Source organism: Pezoporus occidentalis, unplaced genomic scaffold (assembly GCF_034315485.1).
Source record: "Pezoporus occidentalis ecotype Australia unplaced genomic scaffold, CSIRO_AGI_Poc_V1 ctg23, whole genome shotgun sequence".
Classification (NCBI taxonomy): Eukaryota; Metazoa; Chordata; class Aves; order Psittaciformes; family Psittacidae; genus Pezoporus; species Pezoporus occidentalis.
This window is the reverse complement of record NW_026914180.1, coordinates 2,929,903-2,950,855: the sequence shown is the minus strand read 5'-3', so window position 1 is coordinate 2,950,855 and position 20,953 is coordinate 2,929,903. Positions and strand designations below refer to the sequence as shown.

General features: G+C 38.1%; 1 protein-coding gene across 5 annotated transcripts in view; it reads left to right on the top strand.

The window, feature by feature from the left end:
* XYLB (xylulokinase) overlaps positions 1-20,953 on the top strand; it is an 86,601-nt gene that overhangs the window by 14,426 nt on the left and 51,222 nt on the right. For 3 of the 5 annotated variants that reach the window (XR_009965348.1, XM_062621411.1, XM_062621412.1), the window contains exons 8-15: positions 652-724; positions 5,256-5,374; positions 6,535-6,616; positions 7,619-7,659; positions 8,071-8,186; positions 10,244-10,359; positions 13,334-13,407; positions 14,756-14,852. Coding sequence is in view for 2 of the 5 variants with exons in the window: in XM_062621411.1 (XP_062477395.1) it covers positions 652-724; positions 5,256-5,374; positions 6,535-6,616; positions 7,619-7,659; positions 8,071-8,186; positions 10,244-10,359; positions 13,334-13,407; positions 14,756-14,852 (718 nt within the window). In the remaining 3 variants the exon portion in view is untranslated. Of the gene's footprint in view, positions 1-651; positions 725-5,255; positions 5,375-6,534; positions 6,617-7,618; positions 7,660-8,070; positions 8,187-10,243; positions 10,360-13,333; positions 13,408-14,755; positions 14,853-17,571; positions 17,724-17,813; positions 18,197-19,043; positions 20,192-20,433; positions 20,486-20,953 lie in introns of those variants that run through there. The other 2 variants (XR_009965350.1, XR_009965349.1) reach the window with 2 other exon arrangements.

Sequence of the window (20,953 nt, the reverse complement as noted above, 5' to 3'; positions counted from 1 at the left end):
CATGTGGCGGGGGCATTTTTGAGCCAGTATTAGAAGCCCTACAGCTGTATCTAATGCACTGTTGAAACATACCCTGAGGCAGAGCTGCAGGGTATGTTTCAGTTAAAGCTAATTATTACCAGCTCCTGGGAGTAACTCCTGGAAGGTCTGGGGTCTCTTGGGAGGAAGGTAGGAGTTCATGTAAAGGTGCTAGTAGAGCCTTGCCAGAGCAGCTATAAAGCTTACAGATCTGTGCTCTGAGTGGACCAATGCATAGTTTCTGGGTGTTTTTCCCTGTCATCAACATACAGGTGGTGTCATTTGTTTTGTTTTTTTTTTCCTTAGTGTTTTTCCTTGAAATGAGATCTGTGATACACTGAAGTTGTGAATTAATTCATGATAACATAGTGTGCTAATATACTAGGTGTATTTTGCATGTTTCAGGATGCAAAGCTATTAACAGCTTTTATCATGGGGTTATTTCTAGGTTGATATCTGCTGTATTACTTAGGCAGTAAGACAGAACTGAATAATCCTTATAAGTGTATTTTTTGTGTGCTTTCTGTGCCTAACATTAAGCATCTAATAACATTTGCTGCTTCCAATTTTTCAATTATTTACTCTTTGAAGTGAATACTGATGGGACTCACTATCTCACACTTTTTCTTTCAGAGAATCTCTTTGGTTAGTAGTTTTGCAGCTTCTCTTTTCCTAGGAGCTTATGCACCTATCGATTACAGTGACGGTAAGTGTGTGGGCTTTTCTTCTAGTAACAATTCAAGAAGCAAATTTTCCTGTCCATTCCCACCTTACATAAAAGAGGGAAAAGGTCTCTGCTATTTATTTTCAGTCCTTAAACTTTAATAACAAGTCTATTACATATTAAGCTAAGTAACTCCTTTCAATTTGTTGCTACTCTTGATAGTGCTGTTAGCTGTGCTTATTTATTCCTATCATACTATGATTCCCATTTCTGTAAAACGGATCCACAGAAAATATTCATAAAAGAAATTGTGCCTTTTTTCCATTACTTTATGATGTATAAAGGAATGTTGAAATACCTATTTGAAAGCATAAAAAAATGTGGATTTTTAAGCTAGACTTCATGGTTTTGATATTTGTTCTTTGGTTTTGCTGATTTGGCTCTGAGTTGCACAGGATGTGAACAAGATGTGTATTGTGATTATTTCTCCCCCAATCTGGAGTATGGCTCTACAACAGAAATATCTTTTTCAAAATGACCCATAGAAAAAGAAGCATAAACCAAACAAAGAAATCCTAAACTCAGTTAAAAAAAAGAAAATAAAATTTACTTTCCATCATCATAACAAAGTGATGAGGCTAGTGTCTCTCTCCTGTTGGGTGGAGAAGGACTTGGGGGTGTTGGTTGATGAGAAAATGAACATGAGCCGGCAGTGTGCACTCACAGCCCAGAAAGCCAACTGTATCCTGGGCTGCATCAAAAGGAGCGTGACCAGAAGGTCGAAGGAGGTGATCCTGCCCCTCTACTCTGCTCTTGTGAGACCTCACTTGGAGTATGTGTGCATTCTGATGTCCTCAACATAAAAAGGACATGGAACTGTTGGAACAAGTCCAGAGGAGGACCACGAGGATGATCAGGGGACTGGAGCACCTCCTGTATGAAGATAGGCTGAGGAAGTTGGGGCTGTTCAGCCTGGAGAAGAGAAGGCTGCGTGGAGACCTCATAGCAGCCTTCCAGTATCTGAAGGGGGCCTATAGGGATGCTGGGGAGGGACTCTTCATTAGGGACTGTAGTGACAGGACAAGGGGTAATGGGTTAAAACTTAAACAAGGGAAGTTTAGATTGGATATAAGGAAGAAGTTCTTTACTCTGTGGGTGGTGAGGCACTGGAATGGGTTGCCCAGGGAAGCTGTGAATGCCCCGTCCCTGGCGGTGTTCAAGTCCGAGTTGGACAGAGCCTTGGGTGACATGGTTTTCTGTAAGGTGTCCCTGCCTATGGATCTTAAGGTCCTTTCCAACCCTAACTATTCTATGATTCTGTGATCTCAGTTATCCAGCTTTTAAATGACAATTTTAAAAGGCAGTTACAAAGGAAACCCTTTTCTTAGGAGCTGTGCTGTTATTTCTAAGTAGCATTTTTGGTTCCTGCTCTGAAACTAAGAGGAGATATATTTCAGAGCTAAAAGGTTAGATTACAAGGCTCTCTAAGGAATTTGTTGCATTATAGAGCCATAGTTGACACCCATGTGTTACGATCAACTCATTTTTATTCCCTTGTTGTTCCATCAAAGCTCATAGGAAAAGGCAAGACACCTCAATTCTAGCTAATGGACGACTTATTCAGTATCAGATCTCCCAGTTATACTTGAGACCTTAAAAACTGCAGGACAACCCATGCTTCTTTTGCAGTGATTGTGAGTTTATTACATCAATCTTCTGGTCCCATTCTCTTAGTCATGTATTTTCACAACTGAATTTTGTTGTTTTGTTGTTTTGTTTTTTTTTGTGCATTATTGGCACAAATAACTCTTTAGGGATTAGCACTTTGCTCCTCAGTAGGCCCAAATACTGAGCACTTTTCAGCAATCCACAGAACTACCTCCAGGCACTGCATTTCGAAGAGAGGTGGTGAGATCTTCAAAGTACTTTTTTTTCTGATAAAGAAGTATGTTGATTTTTTTTTCCTCTTATTTTTTAATGAGACTGAAGTGTTAATTTTGATTCAAATGTGTAAAATTATAAACATTAAAAAAACAGTCTTGGTTTTGGGGTTAGGGTTTTTGGTTTTTTTGGTAGTTTCCCCTCTGCCTTTTCTACTTGGAAGCAAGTGGGGGAACACTGTGCTTCTTCAATTTCAGCACATGAAAATGACCATGTTTGATTGAAAACCAAACCATTTCAAACTAAAGAAAATGAAAATTTGATTAATTGGAAAATTTTCTTAGAAAAAGTGTCATGTTCTTCAAACAGCTGTAGGAGATCCTGTTCTGTTATACCTCTGGATATTTATGGAACTTGAATAAATGTTAGCTACTGTTCAGATCATGTAAGATTATTAAATCTTTGTGTGAAAAAAGATAAGGGAAGTAAGCAGGATGTTATAGTTCTCTTTACAAGACAAAAGATTTTTCAGCATTGTAACCTATGTTTTCTCTTGCTTGTCCCTTTCTTCTGTTAACATAATGAGAGAATTCTAATTCCAGTACTAATACATAATTAAAGTATGCAGCAGTTATTTGGATCCAGTTGAAAAATTTTTTTCCTTGTCATTTCTGATTTCTTGCAATTCACTTGATCTTTTACATTGCACCTGTATACTGTAGTTTAAAATGCATCTCTCAAAATAATGTTCAGATAATAGCCCTATTCTTCATTTCTGTAGGTTTAACTTCAGGTCATACCGTCTTTAAAAGACCCTGTCAGATTGTTTAGCTCTGCACAATAACTTATCTCTCTAAATTTGCAGGTTATTGTAGGAAAAGTGCTATTCAATTTTAGAATTTTTTTGGCTTTCTTTTTAAAGGTCCAATCTCATAATGTTCAAATCAGTCCTTGTGAATGGCTGAGCACTCTGGGTGATTGATTTAAAAAAAAAATCAAATTACATTCTAGTGGAATGAAGAGTAATTTTCATTTATATTGTGCAGATGTTTAAAGTAAGATACCTTTGGGATCTAAACAACTTGAACACTTGAGGCATTGTTTCTCTTAGAAGACACCTTAAATAACAGCAGTTCAGCTCTTGACCTAGAGAAGCTTTATCTTTTGAAATGCTTTTCTAAGAGCCTTAGGCAAATCATAGCTTGGCATACTTGTTTTGTTGTTCTATTAAACAAGGATGCTTTAAACTGAAGCCTTTGCGGTGGGCTGAATTCTATTGTAACTTGCACGGTGTCAGCTGAGTTACACTGCTTATGATTTTAGCTCACTGAAAAGGCTATTTGGAGAGCTGTAGTACAGATGCACTGAATTGTTTATAAATACTGATCTTTAGTCTGTTTATGAATAAAACCAGTTAGTCTGCATTGTTTGATCTCTGTAACGAAGGGTTTGTTTCTGCATAATATAAACTTAGTCCTTTTCAGGTATAAGGGTTCATATTTTTCCTGGTTTATGCAAAAAAGATTGGAGACTGTCTTTATGTCTTGCAAAACTGCATTGAGGATACTGGTTAAATGTTTCTCTAGGCTTACAGGGGCGGGGAGGGAAAAGGATTTTTTTCTAAGAAAACCCACAGAAAACAACTAACCTTTCTAACTAACCTGTGTTTTAGCATTGCAAGCATAGTCTTGTTCCACAGACACTGCATATGAGGTCAGCTTCACCATCTTTGTCTTTTAAAAAGCTTAAAGTTGTACTGAATGGAGGTAAATTTCAGGTTTTCCACTGTGCTCAGCTGAGAATGTGGCTCTGTTTCTGAGATAGGTTGTGGGCTAAGTGGTCTTTGAAAATTAAAATGTTGTTAATACAGAGTAAGACTTATATGTCCCTGAACAGTACTAACCGAAAGCGTATACAGATTTTCAAGTCTAATGAAATGTGCAATTAAAGGCATCTTAGAAACATAAGTGAGGGATGTGGAGTGCTCAGTATGTTATGTAGGTTTGGCCACTAACCACCTTCAATTAACTTTTAAACCAGCAATAAAATAGTGAGAAAAAACCAATGAGAAACCAAACCAAAACTGCACAGGCTTTCCTCGGATATAGTGATAGTTCTGGTGAGGACTTAAGTGACCAAATGAGTTACCTGGGTTTTTGCAACTTATAAGCCTTTATTTTGTCATCTCTGAAGAAGGAAACGTTGATATGGAGGAAGATTGGTCAGTGTGGGTTTAGATGCTGATATGATACCCAGGGGCAGGAGTAGTGTAAAGGCATACCACCAGGGGGAAGTTTCTCCCCTGTTAGGTCTCAGGTGAGCACAGCACACCTTCAAGTGACATTGCTGCATCACCTTTAGATGGTTGTAGTGAAGTCTTTGCCTAAGGTGGAAGATTTGGGGAGGAGTTGATGAGGAGGCGTCCATGTTCTTCTTGCTCTTAATTTGGGAATAATTGAATCGTCAAGTGCATTGTGCATCAGAGAAGCCTTTTCTGCTACCTTTACAGGTGAAAGCTATCCAGAGGCTGAATTATCAGTATGCTTTATGCTTAGAAGAGCTTAAACAATTCCCTCTGAATGTAAAATACACATCTGTAAATTTTCTGTTGCCGATAACAAGGTGGTATTTTCTGATACAGTACTGTCTTGTGTTTAATCCTATGTACTTCCTGTTCTGATATGTCTTGTAGGTTCTGGTATGAACTTGTTGCAGATTTGGGAAAAGGTGTGGTCAGTATCCTGCCTTGATGCTTGTGCACCTGGATTAAAGGAGAAACTAGGATGCCCTGTACCATCCCATTCAGTGCTGGTATGTGCCTGCCTAGAAGAGTTGTGAACAGCAAACAGGGCTTGTGCTTAGAGTTCTGCTAATAGGACTTTCTTGGAGTGTATTTGCATGTACATGCAAGCATGTGTGCACAGATCCTCAGTGCTATGTTGCTTGATTTAATATTTTCAGGTGTATTGTGAATGTGTATGCCAGAGTATAACCAAGACATCTTTGAAAACTGCTAGCTGGTGTCTGTTGTAGCTTTCATTGTTGACCTCCTTGGGTTCTTGCATGCCCTGGGCTATGATGAGAAGAGGTTTGGTAGATGCTCCAGTGATAAGAACCTTTGGGGTCACTGCAGAACTGTGCACCATATTTATTACTGCAGAAACACAACCCAACATCTGCATTTCTTGACAGAGAGCTTGTTTTAAACTCTTCATAGAGTTAATGAGGTAATCCTTGTGAATAATTTGGGATATTTAAAGCTCCTCAGTTCATGTAGCATAATGGTGAAATCAAATCAAGCTGCACATCTCTTAGAGTAAATGAATTTAGTCTTACTACCCAGTACAAAAAGAGCTATTGCTGTTTCTGGTGCACGTGTGTAAGAGTGTGGTTACGCATTACCTGATACCTCTGAATTCAATACTGATTTTCTGTAAAGGAGAGGAACGTATTAAAAATCAGTACAGGTTTTCTTGTATTTTTTTATGGATGTTTTTTGTGGCTATCAAATAGATAAGCCAGAATAGAGAGGTTTGAAGGAATACAGTTCTTGACCCCTAAAATAATAGGGGTCATAATCACACATTTGATGCTGTGATGTATATTAATGTTGTGTTTCCTCCTATGTTTGCATTGAATTTCTAATTTCTGTGTATTAATATTCATGTATGTGTGCAAAACAAATGAATGTGTTTATGTAACTTGATGTGAATAACTGGTGGAAGACCCAAAGCTAAATGTTACTATTTACTTAACCTGTTTCAAAATCTAATCTGAGGGTATTTCTATGAGGTTCTCAACAACAAAAAAATGTGTTAAAAATCTATAAAATATTAATTCATGCCTTAAATATACAGAAATGATTATTGTAGCTGCTCTGTTTTTTTTCAGTTCTGTGTTATAACACATTGTCATACACTGCAAGATTACTTTCTGTTTTTTGAGCTTTTTTGAACTGTTTCTTTCCTTAGGGGCCCATTTCTCCATATTATAGTCAGCGTTATGGCTTTAGCCCAGATTGTAAAGTGGTAGCATTTACAGGAGACAATCCAGGTGAGATGATTAAACATGATTTAGGTTCAGTGAATATGCTTATGTATGTACTAAAATTCTAAATCAATCTCATTGATTCTCAAATGCTTCCTATACAATGAAAGAATATCGTATTTGTCAGCATTAATACATTTTTCCAACAGCCTTCAATCACTGCTTCTGAGATATAGGCATCTTGGATAAGCTGGGTGTGATAAATGAATTCTCTTTTTGCCTAGTAATTAGAGTCACTTGATTTGCTTCTTGGTAACTTCAGTTTTGGTTTGCCTGCCCCTAAGAAAATATTCTTACTATGAACTGCTAACATTTTAACTTGGAAAATATTAATTTAAAAGGTGCTCTTATGTCTTTTCAACCAAAAAAGACCTTGTAGCTTTCTCTAAGAATTAGAGCTGTCCTTTTGTCAGACTGATAGAGCTCAGTATAAGAGAAGGTGTTAATTTAGGGTAAGTTTTTTAAATCTTGGAGACTGAGCGTAGAGCAAGTTCATCTGTTTCTCAAGACTGTGAAAATAAAATACTTATCCGTGTTACTGTAGCATATGCAGGTTTGAATCAATATGAAGGCTTCATCATGGTATATTTTATGTTCATATTCTGGGAGATGTTTAAACTTTGCATTTCCCAGAAGTCCAATTTTTTTCTAGAGATTCAAATCTATCTTAGTTCAATAAATGTGTGAGTAGTCTGATATATAAGTGGGAATGTTTCTCCTTTAAAGTGTGTTGTTAAGTAAAGGATCTGCTGTATTTAAAAACTGAATACATAAAACATTAGATACTCATGCAGGTTTGAGCATTTTGATTTTGTTAAAAATTGCTCCCTCACCCAAATGCTTTGACCATCTTTTACAGTGTATAGACCAAGGCCATCATGAGCATATTTGCCATTTAGATTGTGCTTTGAGGTGGTGAATGTGATGTATTATGGTGTCTCGCACAACATGCTATAATTGAGTCAAACAAGAAACTTTTTATCTGGTATTCTGACTTTTTGCTTTCAGCATCATTGGCAGGGATGAGACTTCAAGAAGCAGATATTGCAGTAAGTCAAAACATACTCCTGAAAATTGTCCATATTCCCAAATAAATGAAATACATGATATGTAAAATAGCTGTACGTTGTCAGATAATTTTATTTGCTAATGTTGATTTTCCGTTTATTGGATTCATGCTTGTTTTATTTCTATCAATCTGTAAGCTGCCTCAAAGATTGTAAGTAAACTCCTGTGACTCCTTTTTGCTAATACTCCAGACATTAAAACCTAAGTCTCTTACCTAGTATGTATTTGCTGGCGTGACAACCTAAGTCAGAGCTAGCTTCAACATGAAACCAACTGACTTTTTGTGTAATTTAAAAACAATTAGTCGTAATAACAAATGGTTTTAATTTAATTTCTGTATTGCTTTCCATGCACATTGTGATAACGCTTCAATTATAATTTTCCCCCTCCAGATTAGCCTTGGCACAAGTGACACATTGTTTCTGTGGATCCAAGAACCAACTCCTGCCTTAGAAGGTCATATCCTCTGCAATCCTGTTGATTCTCAAACATATATGGCACTTTTATGGTAATATCATTTACTTTCTGTACATCTGGGATTAGTAACATATTTCTTCCTCTGTGTTAGTATTTTTTATTTCTTTTGCAAAATGATAATGAATAGAACATTCAGCATTCTGTATGGTATATGGCAATGTACTGCTGAAACATTTGCATCAACATTATAGCATTTCTATTGTTTAATTTGAGTAACTGAAACTGCAGAGCTGGGGAGGATAAATTCTCATGGCAATAAAAAGCTGAAATTATTTTTACATATACATAAAGCCACTTCACCATGAATCTAAAGCAGTACATTTAATGTACAGGAATAATAGTCTCCTGAAATATAATGTGAAATGTCAAAAACTTGACCAGGCTATATAGCTTCTGTGCTCTTCTAGTGGTCCAGAGGGGACAAAATAGTGCAAGTGAAGATTGCCTTTTCAGATAGTAGTATAATCGGTGCTGTTGAGGGATGCATTAGGCTGTGCATGTGGAAAATACTGAGATCTCAAGAAAGCCAGCTGTGAGAATGATCCTCATGGTAGCTTTTGGCTTCTGTCATTTGGGAATTGTTGGGTTCGTTGCCAGCCAAGTAGGTGGAAAGGTGGCCTGAAGCTATGTTTTCCCTCACTGAGTCACTGTATTCAGGGTAGAATCTTCCAAAACATGTCATAGTATTTAGGCAAATATTTGCAAGTAATATGCAGAGAAATTTTGTGTCTAAATCATATGGTTTGGAGATGCTTGAAACTCAGAACTTCAGCAATGCTCAAGTCTACCCTTTAACTATAATATTGAATCTTATCTGAACAGTAATGTGATGCTGTAGATGACTTTAGGAACAGTGCTTATAAAGTTGAGTTCCAAAGCATGATGTCCATTGCACATTACCAAGTATCATATTATGATTTTCCAGCAGTTATTATTTTTCTGAAGTTTTGCATTCAAATTTTTCCTTTACCCAGTATTTTACTTTCACTGTGTAAAAAAGGTATATAAACAGCCTATTCGTAATAGCAAAGGAAAAGCTGAGGCATTTTTCTGATACCTGTTATACTGCTATTGTTTTATTGCAACTTAATATGTGCAGAAGGCCAAACCTGCCTTTCAGAGCACAAGATATTTCTGTAGCCATGCAGATGCAGTGTTCCTGTTTCTGCTGCCTAGTGATTTATGCTCTGACACTGCCCTTTTTGCACCAATGCCCTTTTATTTCTAGAATATTAGAGTTAAGAGGGGATTCTTGGTTAGTAGGGGAAGAGTGCCCAAGCTACCACGCACAGTGTTTGCACAGAAAACTCATGTAATTTCAGCTGCTGTTACTGAGCATGTTCAGTAATTTCCTTGCCCTCTTTTTGGATGTTTTGGTGCCTTTTCTGCTGAGTTGCTTTGATAACTCTGTGCTGGAGAGCATTCAAACTACTTTCCTCTGGGTTTGAGTCCAATGCTGCATAAGTATTTTATAGCACTTGTAGTGTTATGTTCACAGAGGAGGTGAAGAAGTTGACTTCATGAACACTGAGCACTGCATGTTTTGCAGCGCGATTTACTGGCTCTGGACCAGAAATGTGCAGATGCAGCTGTGGTACTTTCCTTTGCCAGATCATGGGTTGGGACTAGACCTAATAAGTCATGTTGGACCCTAGTTGGCTCCATACTGGTACCATGCTCCTGAAATCATAAATGCAATGTAGGGACACTCTTGCTCCTCCTTGCAGAGTCATCTCAGAGTGAACTTTTTAGCACTGTCTCAGAGTGCTTCTCTCAGGAAGCGTCTTAGCTGTTCAGATTTAGCCTGGGTTTAGTGTGGCCTGCAAAACTGGATCTAAACTGACTTATTGGAGAGGTATATACCAACATCTCTTCACTGAGCACCTACGTCCTGTAATCTTTTTCTTTCTTATCTAGTTTTCTTCCTCTCTGTCTTCTTATAATGAAGGAGTGATTGTATCTTTAAACTTCCCCAGCTTTATTCAGCTGATACAGTAAACACCAATATTGAGTAAACCAGCAAATTCCTTTAAGAATCTAGAGCCAAAATGTTTTAGAAAATGCATATGTTGTGTTTGTGTATTTCAGTTTTAAGAACGGCTCTCTGATGAGAGAGAGGGTCAGAGATGACTGTGCTTCAGGCTCCTGGGAAGAATTCTCCAAAGCCTTATCATCGACTGTTGCTGGAAACAATGGAAACTTGGGTATGATCCTTAGCAGGGCTTGGAGTTCAGGGTTTCCTTAGACACATGTTCGAGTGGGTGTTGTACCTACTTTTTAACTGGGTCATTATAAAGGCCAAGAATTAAGTTAACTAGAGAAGGGGAATTCATAATGTGTACTTAAAAAATGTGCTGTTGGTAGGCTAAGTGTCATGATAATATTTTCCTTCAATATTCACTAAATAAGAAAATTATATTTATGGAGCTCTTTTAATCACTGAAAGGGTATTAGTAGCATCTTAGCTAAGACTGTTTAAAACTAGTAATTTCTGAAGGAGACTTTAATTAGAGATATGTTTCTTTCTCTGAAGACTTAAACCAAGTGAATTAAGTAGCTCCATATTATTTCTTTTTCAATCATTTCTCCAGAATCTTGTTCATACACGTGGACAAAGCAGTAACGTCAAGTGATACGCAGACTTCCTTATTTTCCCCCATGTATGTCAGAGTCATTTCATCCTGTTTCTTTACCCCACATTATAGTAAGTGAAATGAAAGAAATTATGATGATAGAAATATTGTAAAAGCTTAAACCCATGTATTTCAAGTTTTACATTATTTTCTTTGCCACAGTTTAATATTTTACAAGTGTAGCAGGTAGCTGTGAAGTATGTTATTGAAAGGTGAGCATATGTGTAATCAAGATAAAAATTTAACCTTTGTAGAGCTGAATTTAAAACCATCACCATTATCCTAGATCTGAATTAATGTGAGTAAAATTAATTTAAGAACTGTAGGTAGCAAAGTTTTAAAATGTAGATATTTAAGCTATAGAAGACGTCACTCCTTAGAAAAGTGAATTTAAGATACAGTTCATTGACACTATGAGGTTAGCACTGATTTTTCATTTTTAGAAACTCTGTTATATTGTCTGTCAGATCCATTCTCTGTGGGGTATTAAAATGACCAGGAATCACTTTTCACTAGAAGGAAAATCAATTCAGGTGTTTCAGAAAATGGCAAAAGGTTATTCTAAAACCCCAAAGTCAGTCACTATGGGTGGTATTAAAAAAAATTGGAAGTTGATGAAAGTACTGATTTCAAGGGTACCAGGACACCAACTTAAAGTTTTAAAATTTGTATTATAGTGTGTTTCCTTGAATATCCCATCCCCTATAACAAGGGGTGTTTGTGAAAGTTGTCCTCAATAACATGTATGGTTGGATAACCTGTGGGTATACATGTAAGAATACAGTGATCTCCAAAATCTGAGTTCCGGAGCAAAGCAAAGAAGTAACTAGTTAGCCACCCTCCCTTTTATAACTTGTTCCCTCATTGCCTGTTGTGAGATGTGCTTGCAGATGTTTGAGAGATGGGCAGAGGCAGCTGCTAGGATGAGGCTGGGATAATGCGAGTAGCAGGGGTAGTAAACAGGGAAGGAGGAGGAGTGACCAGGTGAGGGTCTTATTGTACCTGGGATGTACTTGAGAAGGCTAATAGAGTCATAGGATCACTTGGGTTGGAAGGAGCCTTAAAGACCATCCAGTTCCAACCCCCTGCCATGGGCAGGGACACCTTCCATTAGACCACGTTGCTCAAAGCCCTGTCCAGTCCGGCCTTGAACACTGCCAAGGATGGAGCAGCCACAACTACTTCTGTTCCAGTGTCTCACCACTCTCATAGTGAAGAAGTTTTTCATAATATGTAATCTACCTCTGCCCTCTTTCAGTTTAAAGCCATTCCCCTTGTCCTATCCCTACATGCCCTTGTACAAAGTCCCTCTCCAAATTTCCTGTAGGCCCCTTTAGGTACTGTAAGGTCTCTCTGGAGCCTTCTATTCAGGCTGAACAAACCAGGCTCTGTATGCCTGTCTTCATAGGAGAGGTGCTCCACACCTCTGATGGTCTTTGCGGCCCTTCTCTGAACTTGCTCCAATAGGTCCATGTTCTTCTGTTGGGAGTCCCAGAGCTAGACCCATCCCTGCAGGTAGGGTCTCACGAGAGCAGAGTAGAGGGGGAGAGTTGCCTCCCTTGACCCACTGGTCAGGTTTCTTTCGATGCAGCCTGGGACAGCTGGCTTTCTGGCCTGCAAGCACACACTGCTTGGTCAGGTTGTTTGTCAACCCAACATCCTCAAGTCGTTTTCCTCAGGACTGCTCTCAATCTATTTTCCACCCAGCCTGTAGTTGTGCTTGGGATTGCCCCAACCTACATTCAGGACCTTGCACTTGGCATTTTTTATTTTTTTTGTTTTAATTTTTTTTAGGTTTTTTGTTTGTTTGTTTGCTTTTTTGGCTAATAATTGTAGGCCTCCTAGGGCAACATATTCTTGTTTCAAGGTCTGAACATTAGAAAGTCTCCTTAGTAGCTTAGCTATTCAGTTCAGTTTCTCTGTCCTTGTTTTCTTTTTCTTTTTGAGTCTCATTTCTTGAATATCTTTTCTGACCGTTTCAACCGTTCCTGCCATCAACACAAAAGAAATCTTTTTCACACTTTTTCTCTAGTACTCTACAAAGCATTCATGCATTTCTTCAGATCTCATCAAAACTATTCAGACCAGCTCTGCTTCATGACTTAAAATGTCTGATGTTCTCTAATATGCTCGCAAAATCTAACCCAACAGCATTCCTGTACTCTTCTTGCTTGCCATTTTATGTGTTTTGGCTTTTTTCCCTTTCACCCCACCCCTCCCCACTTCCCCATTTCTAACACATGTTGCATGGTATCTATGTTGCTTGCATGTGTGTTTGTTGTGGTGGATGTGTGCTCTTCATAATCTTGTTGTTTATATATCGTTTGGATTCCTAGACCCAGACATGCTTAAGATCCACATTTTTGGAAAGTAGTGACATTTTGATAAATTTGTGGACTGAAATCAGTTAAGAAACAGGGTGCCTGGGAACTCAAATGTCCAAATACCTGATAAGCATTTATTATCATTTTAGCTGTGTGCTGAAATAAGATACCAACTTTGGGCTAGAAGCAAACATGACACTCTTTAATGTTCCTTGGTGCAGGTTTCTACTTTGATGTGATGGAAATTACTCCTGAAGCAGTTGGGATTCACAGATTCAACAAAGACAACCAAAAGGTAGTAATAATCTAGTTAACGTCTCAAACCTTGAAGGAGTGCTGTCAAGGCTTGAAATCTTTGCTGTTATCTTTCTTTTTTTTTTGGTTGGAGATACTTGCTTTCAAGTTTTATTTATTGGTGCAAGTCCCTGATGATGATTTTCATAGGGAAGTATTTGGACTGTAGCTTGGGAGTGTCTACAGTGCAAAGTCTGAACTAGAACTTAAGTGGTATTATTTTTAGGAAATGTTTCCTTTACTGGAAAATACGGATTTAGTGAAACCAATTCTGTTTTTGAAAAGGGATTAACTTTAAGCTTATTGAGAGCTTAATACGCTTACATGACTTGGTCCCCACCTTCTAAGTTTCAGACACACAGATAAGGATGTGTTGAAATTTTGGGGCTATAATATTTTGTCTTTTGTCTTGTTCTAAATGTGTATACGAAGACCATGCATGGCTTGGGGTAACCTACAAGCTACATAGTTGTATCTAAAGAAACACAGGCTCAAGTCCAATTGGAATTAAAATAGAAATTATGAAAAGGAAAGTTCTTTGTATCTTTTTTCTTTTTTTTTTTCTTTTGAGGAATGGATATTGTTTAAATGTCTGGCTTTCTGGATGGTACTGAAACTCAAAAGATGTCTTTTATCAATTATGACTCCCAATCAATTAGACTTCACCCAGGTGAAGAGAGATTGATACTGTCATGTGTTTGCAGTGTAGCACTAGTGTCTTAAATGTTTGCTGTTTAAATGAATGCTTAATCACTTCTGTTATGCAAGTTGTAGGCACTTATTGCAGCGCATGGCAAAACTCAGTATTTTGTGAAGCTTTCTTTGTATTTTAGTTCTGTATTTTCCTACTTCTGTTGCATTTTTCATACTCTGGTTGATGAAAGGACAGAAAAATGTTACATGTAGAAACTAAATGGAAAGATTACATAGTTTCACTTTTGTGGAACCAGAAATAAATTTTTGTGACATTGCTTAATGCATCTGAATTTTATCTACCTGCTTTAATTTTATATTTTTGAGATACTGATTCTTAAGCAGCCTTTGGTGCTGAGAAATGCATAGAGAAGAGTTTACAACTTGCAGTAGAACCTCTTCGCATTGTGTGTTGATTTCAAGTTTGATAGATTTGCCAACAAACACTGAGGTTATGGGTTGCGTTCTCTGTCATGAGTCTTTAGGTCCATCTTATGTGTATGAGTGAAGAACTAGGCCTTGCTGAAAGCAGACTTGGGGTGAAGATACAGATAATAAACTATAAATCTGTCTCGCTTTTTTAACCAGTCTGCAGCTTGGCATTATATACTGTGTAAGGTGCTTGTTAACTTAATGTATTCCTTCTTTGATAATAGGTTTCAGTCTTTCCAAAGGAGGTGGAAATACGAGCATTGATTGAAGGGCAGTTCATGGCCAAGAGGATTCATGCTGAAAAGCTAGGATATAAAGTCAGTAAGTATGATGAAAAGCGGTACAACTCATGGCACTAGAGATCAAATGCAAAGATAGGAGTCCTAACAGTAATGTTAGTATTGTGATTCTTGTCCTGCCTGATGGATATAGAAACTGGTATAAATTCTAAATTAGCCTCCTGGAAACATTTTGGATGGTGTGTTGGGGCAAGTTTTTGCAGATGTTAATTTTAGAAGGACTGATGGTTTAACTTTAAGATGACTTCTTTTTCAAGTATTCTTGCTGTTTCATTGTTACTGAGCTGCATTGTCAATTTTTAAATAAGAGTTCGGGCTTCAACAGCATGTTACGTGAAAAGACAACCAGCCTTCTTCCTTAAGCTCAAGAGTGTAACTCAGACAATCTGAAATCTATGTTCAGTTCCTGGATCTCCCATAAGCCTCTTTACCTCAGTTTCCTGTTAATAAAGCAGAAGCCTTTTCCCTGTCTTGTGATTCAGAAAGCAAGAGATCTTGCTTCCTAGAGCTGATAATGTGAGTAATTTTTAGCACATTGGAACAACAAAGTCTGTATTTTACCTGTAGAAGTGGGATCAGGTCATTACTAGCTGTACTATTCTACAAGAAAATATACAGGCAGGTGGGTAAGATGTTTTATTGGCATTTTCTGCCACTGTATCAACCGGTGGCGTCTTAAAAAATATTGAATTATCTTTTAAAAATCGTATTATTTTTATTTACATCCTGACCTTCTCCTTTACAAGCCAACGCTGACCTCCTAATTTAGAAGCCATTGCCTGACTCTTACCTCCAGGCTTTTATCCATAATCATGAAAGATAGATTTTTTTTTACTTTTAAAAGAGTACTTGGAAGCTGTAAGTTGAGAAAACATAGAGACACTGAAACAAATCACAAGGCTTGGCAACATCACCTCATAAATTTATGCCATAAAGGCTTTGTTGTTATATATTTTCTTATATTCTTGAAACCACATTTATTTGGGAAGGTTATTTATGGCAACAGGCTGAGATTCAAATAGATCGTGTTTAAAATACCTGTTATAGCCTTCATTCTTAGATTCTGCTCCACCAAAAGCTTGGCTTATATGGCCTAGAAAGCTCATGGCTGAAGAGGATACTTTTGCAATCTGTAAATGTCAGGGGTTAGACAAACACCAGAGTGCAAGAGGAACTGTTTAAGATATCGGACAACTCTGACACGGAAACAAATGGGTAGAAATTATCTGTAAATATGTTTAGGCTCTGTAGGACAACCAGAAGCCTAACTAGATTTAGGATGTGGCTTAATAAGCTTTAAAAACTTTTCTTTTTTTAATGCTGTAGATGTCTACAGTAAGAAGGAGATGGGTGTGATTGCACTGTGTTCCTCTAGTTTCCGTGGAACCTTGTATGCATTTGTTTTGTTGCATCCCAGAAGTCTTTCAGCTATGTAGTAACTAACAGATGAGTTGCTTTAAAAGAGAACTGCTGTATGTAGTGTAGGCTGTATGCATCTCCCACTTTTCCTTAGTGGTATTATTTAAATGTCATATTCTGTTATTTGTGTAGTAATGGCAGGCTTACATATGCATTGTTGTGTGACAGCTCTGAAAACAGGGTGAGTTCTGAATGTGTTTGAGGGTACGGATGAGCATTGTGGGAATTACTCTTGTATTGCTAGACATTCTCTTGTTTAATAGCTGCTGTTTTTCAGGCTGCTTCTCTAATTCTTCTAATGTGATTTAAAATCTTATTTATCTTTTGGGTGAAATATACAGTCAGGACCCTTGCGTTTATTCAGTTCTTTTTAGGCCTTGTCTACACAGGGAATTTACTTTGATTTTTCCAGGACTCAAGCTGATATATGTTCAGAAATATAATCACAGCAGTGTAAATCTTGGCTTTTGTTGTTGTTTACAACAATGGGAGAATAGAATAGTAACTGCTCATAATATCTGGAAAGTTATAGGATAACACATATTAAATTGATCTGTAACACAAATGGAACTAACATGGTCAGTCACAACAAATGTTTTGCTGTGGTGTCCTGCAGTTTGTGTGGTGCCATCTCAATGGTGCATATGAGTCAGAAACCTGGCTAAGAAGTGCCCTAGCTCTGGCACCAAGGTTCTGGAAAAATCATTTTGGCAGTCATGCACTCTGTTCTTGGGCCAAATGCAGTTTGGATGACTGGGATCTGAAAAGCAGCAGCATACATGGAAGAGAATTTTGTGAAGATAAATAAATAAAAATCAACCATATACAGTTCTGCACTGTGAACATGACAAACATTAGATAATCCCTTAGAATTTACTTTAAGTTAATGAATATACTATCTTGCTAGGAGCAGTATTTGGAATCCTCAGTCTAGCTAGCACTGCAGGAAGAAGTGCAGTGATGCTGAAAGACTGTCTTATATTTGCGTGTGGTTTTGTTCCCAGTTTGATATGAGTGGTTGTCTTATACAAATTGCAAATAATAGTTTCAAAACCCCTTAAAACAGCTCTTCGGGTGCTGTTTGTGCTTGCCTGAAGCCATGTGCAGGGGTTTCAGTGCGCCTTGTGTGCCAGTAGAGGGCAGGGGATTCTCTCTCATGACTTTTTTAATTTGAGGCTGGGATGTGTGTGTCAGCCTTGTTTTGAAAATGGCAGTCACCAGATGATCCCTAGGAGAAATGTTAAGCCTTACATTAATCGTGATATAAGGGTTTTAAAAGTGTGTGTCAGTCTGTTCTAATTGCTCTAATCTTTCTCAATCAGATTTCAGGGGAAATCATTCAGTAACACCCTGTATCCTGTTTTGCTTATGTGCTTAAGGGGTGGATAGAGGATTGAGATCTAGAAACAAACAAGTGAAGTTTGGTCTGTCCCTGTTGTTTACATCCTCCGATTCAGAGATTCATGCAGATAAGGTGAAGGTTTGCTGTTCTGGCTTTATTTTCCTGAATTTTGATTGTATCATAAACAACTGCTGTTGTGTTACTTCCTTTTTCTGCTTGCAGCCATCCCCTTTTGAAAGCCAAACTCATGACTGGTTTTCAGAGGCTCGTCATACAGACATGCTTGCTGCATTGGTTTGTGGACTCTCTGAAGTTAAAACCATGGTAACTTTATAGAGAAATGACAGTGTCTGCAGCTTACTGACACAGGTGATCGCAGCAGCTATAAAGCTGTCACTGGTTGAAACTGATCTGCCAATATATACTTTAATAACCTTGGTGGTCACTTCAGAGTTGCTTCTATTCCTGACCAAGCAATATTAAAGTTCATCCCAAAACTGACACTGACTGGAGAATGTTGCAATGGTCCTTGCTTGAATCTAGTGAAGCTATCCTGGTAAAGATCCACAAAAATGATTATTCTTGGGAGCAAAATCTACCTCCAGGCCCACTGTTGGGTTCTGGTGTTGGTCACACATGTAGTCAATAGATATTTAAGTGATGTGCTGGTCTTCAGTGTAGAAAACTTTGTGTCAATGGTAATCTCAGCACTAAGTCCATATGTACTGGGTCCTGTGTGTGCTAGAGTTGTGTTAAACAAGGTTTTTGTGGGACTGCAGCATCAATTAATAAATCATGCCTTGTAGGTGGCTGGTTATCTGGGGTGGGGTCTGTGTTGAAACTGTTAACTTTGAACAAGGCTTTCTGCCTTCACCTTGTGCCTGTCAGTGAGTTTATATACTCCAGTTGCTCTGGATGTGCTCTTTGTGTCACATTTATACCTTTAGGAATCTGATTCTGCCACCTAACTGTCAACAGCAGGGGTAGATGGGTAGAAGGTGCATGCATGATTACAAGCATGATCTTTGTCCATAAAATCCCCTGTGTTTATTATGTAATTTACAGCTTCTTGCATACATAAATCCGTCACTCACAAATAATGTTGGTGCCCTGAATTCTACTGACTGTACTTGGTGCTTAAGTCCTGGCTGGAGTGACACAGACATACCTATGGCTTTGCACTGGTGTAAGAATGAGCCATTTTTTTTCCTTAAGTGCTACATGTTGATGGTGTTTCAAATAAGTGAAAGTACATCCTTCTGATCAAATATACAATGAGATGCTTTCTTAAACAAAACAGCAGTCCTGCAGTGCTAGGGAAAAATTGGAAATGTCAGAGCATCCTGGGCTTGACATCTCAGTGATTAGAGGGGGAACTTATCTTTTCTGAAGAACTCAGTCTAAGATTACATGAGGGCAAACTCAAAGGTGCCCAGTTTCTTTTTTCTTCAGGTGGTATTTTCTTCTGATGCTATTTCCAGCAGGTTGAAGGTAGTAATAATGTGTGGCGCTTTGTCTGCAGGGAAGGCAGTGTGATGGAGCAAGGGAAGCTCAGAAAATATCTCTTAGTATAATATGGTGTGATTGATTTTCATTGTTCATGATGTCACACAGAATCACAGAACCCGAAGGGGAGGCATGGGGCTGTCAATTCAGAGCAAAGTGTTGGTCCATTGGAGGATGAACTGGCTTTCCAGTTTGGCAAAGCTAGATGGCACTGATCCTTGGGACACTTTAGAGATGGCTTTGTGTCAGGCTACGAGACAGGTTTTTCTGCTGGTAGTTGTCTTTGACTGGCTTCAGTGACTGTAGTCTCCATAGTCTTATGAAATATCAAGAATGTTGGGGTACTTGTTCCGTCGGTTGTCCTTACCTTCACCACTAAGTGTGCTTCTACTCCAGCTGTAGCAGTGTTCTGGCTGAAAACTGTGAGGCCATTTTGTAGTTGCATACAGATTAAATTGATGTTTATGCCCTGCGGGATTTAAATTTCTTGGAGAAATCAATACTAAAATGTTGTGTTGGCTTCGTGCTTGTCTCTTGCTGTTTGCTGCTAAGAGTGCTGATGTTGTTTCAGCAGCATGAGGGTGATGGCTTTGTTAGGGGCCTTTTGCTTCAGCAAGTGAATGAAAACAGTTTAAAAATAATTAGAGGACAGAGCCCTTGGTGAGAGATTGAAGTCCTTTGTTCACAATAATAACGAATAATGGTATAGGTCAGATTGGAACATATATGAACAGAGATGGGGCAGAGAGTACCGCTTGGCATGCAATACAAACAGACCATAAATATGCCTTGCCATTAGATCTTGAGCCTATATTTTTGAGGGAGGGGTGTTGGCTTAAGAAGGACTTTCAAATTCATCAAAGTCAGGATCTTCCTCCCAGATAAGTTAGTGATTCTGCTGCAGAGGATATTTGTATTTTCTGATGAAAGTTCTGGCTGATAAGAGTGCCAGTGTGAGATGGGCAATACCTTGCCAAGAACTTGACTGTATCCCCTCTTATTTTCCACAAAGCATCAGACTGCTATCACGTAGCAGAGCCTTCCAGGCACGATCAAGCAACGCTTGGTTTTAAGCCAGTGATCTGGAGTGAAAGGTTGGTTAGCTCATTACCAATTCCCTGACCAAGTATTTTGCAAAGAAGAGCTTTTTTATTATTACTTGGCTCCAGAGAGCCAAGAGTATTAGTTTAACTAATTTTAAAAAGGGTTAGATAAAATGTCTCTGGAGGAAATGACCTAATGTACTATAAGGAAGCTGCATACGTGCTCTAGAATTTTTCATGCAGTGGCTATTGTCTTGCTTTTATTTTGTTTTATTGTTGTTATACATATACAGGAAACACAGTGAAGACAGAAAATCTGAAGAGTTAATAAAAAGATTGGAGAAGGTACTATCAGTCTTTCATTTCTGACACAATGGTAAAATGTTGTCATTGTTTGAACAATCACTTTTAATGTTTGGTCAGCAAAAGACTAAGTATGTAAATGGTTCAATTCCTGTGTCCTAATGTTAGGAGGGATTGTTTATGGCTGTTTCAATGATGTACTTTTCAAGCAGTACTCAGAAAAGTAGTCAAGCTGTCAGTTGACTGGTTTTGTTAAAGCTTCATGGATCTTTAGAAGCTGGGGACTTGGACATCAGTTATCTAATAAATCTTTTATCACTTGTGTTTTTAGGACTGATCTAGTTTTAAATCCAGTTAGATTAGGGAGGGAATGACATGATTGCAGTCTATAAGTACCTTCTTGGGGAAAGGAAACTTGGTAGTATAGAACTCATGAGCCTTACAGACAGCAACACTATTGTTCAATAACTGAAAGTAGGTAAACCTCAAATGACAAGCAAGGTGCAGATT